The 8,836-nt window shown below is 44.6% G+C and overlaps 1 protein-coding gene across 2 annotated transcripts; it reads right to left on the bottom strand.

The window, feature by feature from the left end:
* Positions 1 to 2,186: 2,186 nt before the first annotated feature.
* Positions 2,187 to 7,866, bottom strand: GPR85 (G protein-coupled receptor 85). 2 transcript variants are annotated; one of them, XM_015853895.3, is made up of 2 exons: positions 7,659 to 7,866; positions 2,187 to 6,173 (listed from the first exon to the last, which is right to left on the bottom strand). In XM_015853895.3, the coding sequence occupies exon 2, from the start codon at positions 5,996 to 5,998 to the stop codon at positions 4,886 to 4,888; it is 1,113 nt and encodes a 370-aa protein (XP_015709381.2). In that variant the 5' UTR covers positions 5,999 to 6,173; positions 7,659 to 7,866; the 3' UTR covers positions 2,187 to 4,885. The 2 variants fall into 2 exon arrangements, with proteins under 2 accessions (XP_015709381.2, XP_015709385.2); XM_015853899.3 differs by lacking the exon at positions 7,659 to 7,866 and adding an exon at positions 7,248 to 7,396.
* Positions 7,867 to 8,836: the final 970 nt, after the last annotated feature.

Below are 8,836 nucleotides of genomic sequence, written 5' to 3'. Positions count from 1 at the left end.
CTCTGCTATTTATAATGAGCAACTTCTAAAATTCATGTTTTTTCCCATACTGTGTAGTTCAAGACTTCATCCACTGAAATGGACAGTTTCATCATATTTTTTTCTAAATATAAAGCATGAGCTATTTTCAGGCCACTCAAGGAAAGTCGTGGTACGTAATATCAAAGTCTTTCATTTGTTGCCGGCATCTGCATCCCAAAATGCCATCTTGTCCTGCTGCTCATGGACACAGCCACAGCATGCTTACGTTCATTACCAATTCATATCACTGGTTTCTTCACACTCAAAATCACTCCAGTAAATAAAAGGAGGGAACATCTACTGAATTTTACTTTTGCAGAACAGTATCTTACAGTGAGCCCTTTCTTTTTTCTGAAAAGTCAGTCAGATTAGCAGTGTGCACTTACACAGCTCTCAATGAACATAAGCTGGAAGGAAGTTGTCTATGTGGTATGGAGAATTGCACAGTCAACTCCTGGTTATCTGTGGGTGTGTAACCCAGGTTGCACATTAACACAGCTATTCTAAAACAAAGCAGAAAAAAAGGGAAAAACACCCACCATTTTACTTTGAGTTTCTACTTCGGCTTTTTACTTCAGCTTAACTTCATTCCTCAAAAAAATGTAATAAACATGGGAAATTCTTGCAGTCTAGAGTGCGTACGCTTTGTATTAGCTATGATTTAGCTTTACGCAAGGTAGTCTACACCATTTCTATTGTCAACAATTGACATCTGACTGTGTAACTATGGAAGAGCCTGGCAACCCACAGTTCTATTTAACATTCGCTAAAAAACAAATGTTAGTCCAAGTACCTCTCTAATCTACCTCAAAAACCGTCAGACTTCCTTTTGACTTTATTTATTAAAGGCACGGGTAATAGCAGCTTGCTGTGACACTGCAATCCTGTAAGTAAAATGTTTTCACGCTTGAAAGGCAAAGCAAAGACAATACAAGCGAACAAACTCAATGCACTTAAAAGGAGATGGATGCAGAGGACTCCTCTGCCCCCGAGGCCTGGAGGATGGCTGAAAACCATTGCATAATAATCTTCTATTGCTGTACCAACAACCTTGCATTAATTTGCTAACTGTACATTTATTTAGAGAGTTCATGCAGCAACAACTGTGGTTTCTTTATGAAGGGGTTGGAAGAGAGGAAACTGCTTCCTGTTCCCTCTCCCCATCCTCGTTTTTTCTTTGCATAACACAGACAGCATCTACTTCATGATCAAAGCCAAAAGCCAGAGATACCCAGTGTGCAAGACAAGCACCATGGCATGACATCTGCAGCTATGAAGGCAGCAGGAAGAAACCAGTGGTCTCTCTGTATTCAGGAAGGAAACTTGGACACTGACAAACTTTGGTCAGCCACTGCAAGGAAGTACAGCTCGTCTGTCTGTTGTGGAGGAGAGATGGCTGAGATACTTAAAGAGCACTGGGGTAGAAAAAATGTAGGACTCAATATACAGAATATCTCACCTTGAATTAGTGATGGAGGCTGCCAAAGGGCCAGTGATGTGAATAGATGGAGGAAAAATCAGAGGTAGACATTTTTTTCTAGACAGCATCTGTTCTTACACTTTTTTTCTGCCACTAACTTCTCATTACCCACGAGCATTAAACATCAATGCAGACATAAGCCAGTGTGATATTCTTTGCTATTCTGAAATAGAAGAGTAACCTACCAGCCCAGTAAGCTTTGGCACCAATTTCACATCCATACTAAAACGAAAGCAGAAAGCTTTTCATTCTCTCATGCCATCATGTACTGAATTGGAAGGAAGCTTCTTGCTCCTCTGAATTTATACCCTAATGCATGAGGCCTGATGTGGCAACTAGGATCAAAATGACAGCCATGTCAATATCTGCAACTACTGCTTTGGTTCATGTATACGTGTAATTCTCATAGGAACCTCTCAACTACTCAACATCCTTTGCCAGTGAGTTCCAGTGAACAGTAACTTGGCATGAAATGTTACTTCATATGTTGTCACTTAATTTCTCTGTGTATCCCCTTGTTCTTTTAACACTGGACAGAACACAAGGAATTACATCTTACACAAGACTCATACTGGAAAAATACTAAAAAATCACTTAAAGTGCTTCTCTGTCAGGTAGTAACACACTTGTGTATCTTTCAGTTAGTCATTCTGTTGATATCAAAAGAAAAACATTTAGCAAAATATTTGCTTTCAGACTTGTTTACCGTTTATTATTTTAATTTACATCAGTTACTGCTTGCAAAACTTCCAGGGAAATAATTTTAAACTGTTTTTTTTCTTTTTTCTTTTCCCACTGCATAGTAAACACAGCCTTCTTAGCATTTCAGAAGCATAGTACTATAGAAACGTTGGGGCCTGCTTCTGCTCCAAATGAAGTGAATGGGAAAACACCAATTGACTTTATTAGGAGTTAGGCCAGGCCCCGAATATGCAGCTCTTGAAATGTCATCGTTTTCTGGCTAATTATCAGAACCGACTACTTCTACGACTATAACACTATTTACAACTTTATTTATATGTACTTCTTTATTACAATATGTAATATCAATGTTCCTTGTAAAGGTTACTATTTTATAGAAATTAGACTGAAGTTATTGCCAATCAACCTTTTAATAAACTTAAGTGGGATAACTTTCAGAATTTTTCTCAACACACGGTTCAGCTTTTATGCACTCTTTCCATCTTTGACAATTGCTTAACTACCTTAATTTCAAAGCCTTTTCCAGCGTAATAAAAAAGTCCTTTTGGTAGAAGTTTATTGGTCCCGTTTCAAATTATGTTCTGAAACATTCTCGCACTGATGAGGACTCGTCATTTCAGCAATTTTTCTGTTTCAACACAGTATATTAGGCCATGCCTCTCAACCAATCAACCTCAGTATAAAAGTGTAAGTGAGGTCAAACAGATTGCTCACTAAATCTTTGATCAAGTTGTCTGATCACATATAGACACAACTCTCTGAATTGTTGCATATGTTGTATACTGTTATCATACAAATTTAAGCATTTCCGTTATCGACTGCTGCTTGTGTACGTACAGATCAACTTGCTGATCATAAAACTACAACAAAGGACAAGATACACCAATACTGAATCAAGACCTCTAGTCTTGTCGCTCCGGAAATTAAGACAAAAAATCAACGTTCTTTATGATTGACTGACTCGTGATGTTGTGCTTCAAATATACACATTTTTCCAAAATCAAACTGTGAAGTTGATGTCAAATACTGTGTTGTAACTTTAAATATAACTGACATATTAAAACAGAGAGATGGGTAATTATGATAAACTACACAATAGTGCTACTGTAGATAATATCATTTATCAATCCTGTGGTCCCCATCATTCATGCATTTACAGTTTGGGAATACAGTGACTGCAAAGGATAATAATTCATAATGGCTACATTCTCAGTACTTCATGCTAGCTCACTAGACAAAATAAAAAAAGGTTAATTGTATAACTGGAAAAATGTAAAATTTTATTCCAAGAAAATTAACAAGCTACACAGGTAAATTTTGGCAAATGCAACTTTATATTGAAATCCACACATCTGTATCTTAAAGAAGGAAAGACTCACAGACTCTAATGTATTTCTAAAATACTAAGAAATCATATTATATGCTTTCACAAGTTAAAACTTAAATAATTTAAAACAACCAATACACCAAAATGTGCAGAAAATATAAACAAGACTGTGCCTTCAGTAGAATAAATGCTTCACAAATTGTGCAAGATATCATACTAAGGCTGCGGTCTCCCCATGACAGCTGTCTTAAAATATAAACATACATCAACTGCCTGTGTTTCTCAGAACAAACTAGAAAGGGCGGCACACCTAGAAAAAAATCGTCTCATCCCAGTGATGTGCATACTGATTTTGGGAACCATCGGAGTAAACAGGAAAAAAGAGGACTAAGTGATCGTTCATGCACTCCCAAATGACTGACCAGAGTCACTGATTCAATTTTCCTTGCTTATTTGCTTCAATGCTAAACAAAATGGAAGATACTAGATAACCCTTTAAGGCAACATGTGTTTATTCTGTATAATTATAACTGTTCAGTTATGACTGGATATTATCGTTAACGTTGCCTAACAGACTGATATCTAGCTTTTTAAAAAATATAAATAAGTGTCTATTAAACTTTATACCAAATCAGCAAAAACCACAGAATACAGTTAAATGTTATTATTTCACTGTTAAGGAAAATGGCATTTAGAAAGAGTAATATATTTGGGAAAAAGAAAAAAAAAGAAAAAAAAGAAAAAAAAGAAAAAGAAAAAAAAATGAGAACAAAAATACTGCTTTGGAATGCTCCCCAAAACTTACTCACAAGGCAAACAGATTTGTAAGTGTGATAATCCAATAATGCATGGCACATCTTTAATCAGTTACAGTACTTGAGTCCCCAGTTTTCAGTCTTTGCAAAACAATAATCGTATGAAATGTTTTAAAGGTCTTCAGATGTCTAAAATTAGTTTTATCAACACATTAACCTCATATCAACTTAATTTATTAAGATGTCCAATGCTAATGTTTCTGATGGTCTTATTTTATGTAGTGATATACACAGCATTTAGCACTGATACTTAGCACCTGCTACTTTCATAATCTAGATTTCAACCACATAAAGAAATTCAGGGCAGTAGTTCAGTCCTTTGTTCTTAATTACAAACCTTCAGCAGTGGTCAGCAGGAACATGTTTAGGTTTAAAATAGGATTAGAGGTGAGCTATTGCAAAGACTGCAGAATGTTGCCCAAATCCTTACAACTGCTGACATCCCATTCTTGATTTTCTTCTCGAGACATGGCTACAGGCCACAATTGCTTAGCAGAGAATGGTAGTGTTTCACAAGGCTAAAGATTTACAGATGCTCCCTCATATAACACAGTAAGGTTCCCTTGGTAACCTGGATTTTCTGCAGTAAAGAAGGGTTGTGCTGAAACAGCGCCTCAGCTCCCTGTTGGAGAAAATGCAGACAAAAGGATTGATTCCAGCTTGGGCAAAACTCATCCAGACAGCGGCCGTTAGAAATCCCCCCGGTACTACAGGCCCTCTTGCAAAAACTCTCCAGTAACAGGCTACCAAATAGGGACCCCACAAGGTCAGAAAGAGGAATGTCATGATGTAGAACATTCTGCTGATTCTCTTCTCCATTTTGAACTCGTCTAAAACCAGTAGCCTTCTCCTGCCCGTGGTGTTGGCGTTCTGCCTGATTCCCAACAAGGTTGGCGGTGTGGGACCCCTTCCAAATCCAGCCAGCCAATTAGCAGCTGCTTGACCGCTCGCTCCGGGACCGTGAAATGTCCAGTTCTGGCTCACCGCTGCAACAAACTGGACTGGCTTCATTTTCCTGCGATCGTGAACAAAAAATATCAGCTTGAGGTAGACAAGCTGTGTGGCTAGGAGGATGAGGGCAAGAAGAAGCATAAATCCCAAAGAATCGTTAGCCCTGAAGGAACGATGCTGGAAAGTGCATTGGTCTTCCTCCCTAATGAACGAGTAGGTGCCCACATCTAAAACTGGGGGGAAAGCCATGGCTACAGAGAGAGTCCACACCATACAGATCACGGCCAAACAAGTCCAGAAGGTCAGCCTCTTTGTATAAAAACGGTGGTGGGCAATAGCTAAGTATCTGGTGACGCTTATGCAGAATAACATGAAAGCGGTGTGAAAGCAGGACAAAACCCCCAAGAAGGCAATCACTTTGCAAGTAAGAGTCCCGTACGTCCACGTAGAGCCATTTTTTACAGAGGTGAAAACAAACGGGAAACAAATTGCAGATCTGAGGATGTCTGAGCAGCAAAGATCCAACAGGAAGTAGTAAGGAGCTCTATGCAAGGTCTTATCTTTGACTAGCAAAATGGAGATCAGAAGGTTACCCACCACGCTGACTCCTATTATGAAACCCAGTGAAGTCAGTTTCAGAAAAGCTGTTAAAGGAGAGAGATTTTGTAAAATGTTGTCAGCTGCATGGCTGTAGTTCGCCATAGATGGATGGATGATATGTATATTGCCTCAGTCAAGTCTCATGATCTATATATAAGAACAAGGAAAAAATAGATCCATACATCTTACTGAAAATGTAATCCACAAACAGAACTGATCTGGTGTCTAGTCATACAGTACATCCTCTTCGTTCTGATTTGTCATGCCATCAAAATATCTGAAAAAAAATCGAGCTATCAGTTCTTAAGTTAACGAGAAATGATGTCAGAAAGTGCTAACAAAGATGGTAATTTATGGAGAAGCAAATGAAGTTGTAAATTTGAGTACTATTGTTTGTTTTTAAAAATCACGAGGCTTTCACAGATACATACGTACATACTTACTGTGCAGCACGTTTGATCACTGGCATTGCACAGATCTACCCGGTTACAGTCTCAGAACTGGCCAGTGCCCCTTTAGCTTTGGTAGCGTATGTCATTTTACAGTCAAAGCCTCAGAGATTTTATGAATCGAAAGATCCCCAGTTTGCAAGCCCGAGAGCTAATCACTGCCATCCTTAACAAAATCCCCAAAGGCTGCTGGTATTTTGACATTACCTACGTTTATTTTACGGCTACGGTATTTTGCCAGTGTTTTAGAGGCAGCTGCTGTGTTGATACGGATCACACCCAAAGAAACCCTGCAGAATTTATGTTTTTTAACCCGAGTCACCAAAGCACATTAATCACGCCGTGTTGGTTCGTGCACATTCCAAGGGAAACGGTATTCGTTATCCCCCTCCCTTCCTCCTGCAAACCCTAATTTCATCATTTCGGCTTCCAAACAAACAGGTACGCCAGGCAGCCGATGGCACTGTGCTTCAGGGTCCCCCCCCTCTCCGCTTTAATGCAAATCTTTAAAGCCTCGACATCATTCGGAATAAGCAACGCTCGATGTAAATACCGAGACAAAACAGGCATCACACCCAAGACATAATGCCCATCCTTCGGGGAGGGCTGCACTGGGTTATGCTTAAGCAAACATCTCGTACATCGACTGCATCTTTTTATTATCATTATTATTATTATTATTATTGCTTCCCGTTAACTGGGGCTCCACGACGCCCGCTAATCCTCCCGGCGAACACATTTCATGCAGCAAAACGAAATAAACGGCACGGCTCTGCCCGCCGTTGTTATTTTTTTCCTCCCCCCGCACCGGGGACCATATCCCCGCAGCATCCCCGTGCTGCCCGCCGCCCGCACCGAGCGCCGCTCCCGCTGAATCCCCGGCAACATCCTTCCATTCTTACCGTCCACAAAAGAGCCCTGATTGCTGCTGTGTAAACAGAGGCTGATCAGATCATGGCATCGTTTTAAAACCATGAAATCAGGCTCCCCCTCCCCCTCCCGCCGCTTCCCCTCCTCCGCGGAGCCGTCCCCGCCGCGCGGCCCTGCCTCCGCGCACACACACACCGCGCACACACCGCGCAGCCCCGCGGGCCGCCCGCTCCCCCACCCCCGGCCGAGCAGGGCCGTATCGCACCGCACCGCTCCGTACCGCTCCGTACCGCACCGCACCGCACCGCACGCAGCCGCCGCCCGCCAGCCGCAGCCGGAGCCCTGCGGGGCCGGGCAGCGCTTTGTCCGCTGCCATCGCGGAGCGCTGCCCTCACGCACCCGCGGCTGCGGCAGCCCCGCTCCAGCCCTTTCCTCTCTCCTACCTGTTGGTGCCGGAGAGCCCCGCATGCCACGAGCCGCTCCTTCCCGCGGGATCCCGCCGGCTTCCTTTAAAACCCTCCTCGCTTCCCTCCGCCGTCTCTCATCCTCCTTCCCCTCATCCCTTTCTTTATTTCTTTCTTTCTTTTCTTTTTTCCTTTTCCTCGGTACCCTGACGGAGCGCCCAGTCAGCGGCTCGCCCGGCGCATGCTCGCAGCGCCTCCTCCCCGCGCCGAGCCCCGTCCTCCCCTGTCGCAGCGGCAGGTCCCCCCCGTACCGCGGTGATGGCGGGGGCTGCCCGGGGGCGCACGGCGCCTCAGTGCCGGCCGCTCTCCCGCCGGGGGCGCGGCAGCCCCCTCCGCAGCCGCCGTCTCCGCGGGGAGGGGAGCGCGGCCCCCGCCTCAGCGAGGGGAAGGAGGCGGCACGTCCCCATCGCGAAGCATCGCCGAGCCGGATTTATCGCCGTTACAGGAGAGGGAGGGGGAGGAATTCGGTCCCGCGCTCCTTGTTTATGCCTTTGAACTCCCCCTCCCGCCCCTTTCGCTGGAAACGGGGGCGAGGAAGCGGCCGCCTCGCAGCTGTCACCCGCTCGGATCCCGCCGCCGGCGGCCCCTGCCCCGTCCCCGCCCGGGGATGCCTTCCCGCCGGCCTCCGAGCGGGGGGGGGGGGTCCCTGAAACCCGCCTCGATTCGGGGAAGGCGTATTGAGGCGTATTGGCTGCGGGGTCGTCAGGGCGCTGCGGTTCCCCCGAGCCTTCCCACTGTGCCGCCGGCAAAGCGCCTTTCGCTAAATTCAGGCAGAACGGCGCAGAAATGCCAGCGCGCTGCATGGCGGCGGGGCCGGGCGCTCCCCTCACGCGGCGCGATGGGCCGGGCGCTGGGGCCACTCGATGGGCCCAGACGAGTGGTGCTGTCACCGGACGGAGCCGGCGGGGCCCGAGGCCGGTGCGGCCTAGATGCTGTCAGCCGTGTGGGGTGCCGCTGTCCGACAGCCTGGAGAAAATAGGAAGGGATTTGGGGGTAAATAAAACACACAAAAACCCTTGCAAGAGCCTGTTTCTCAGCCCTCTTGCCCCTTCAGGCTGTAAAGGAGTTTATCCAAGAAAAATAACATTTTTTTTTTTTTTTTAAAGGGAGTTGCACCCAATTTGCTTTGTCTTTTTGGTGGAACTTCTTTTGGATGG

Source organism: Coturnix japonica, chromosome 1 (assembly GCF_054131305.1).
Source record: "Coturnix japonica strain WE chromosome 1, WE-NBRP24, whole genome shotgun sequence".
Lineage (NCBI taxonomy): Eukaryota > Metazoa > Chordata > Aves > Galliformes > Phasianidae > Coturnix > Coturnix japonica.
This window is presented reverse-complemented; position numbering and strand designations above follow the sequence as displayed.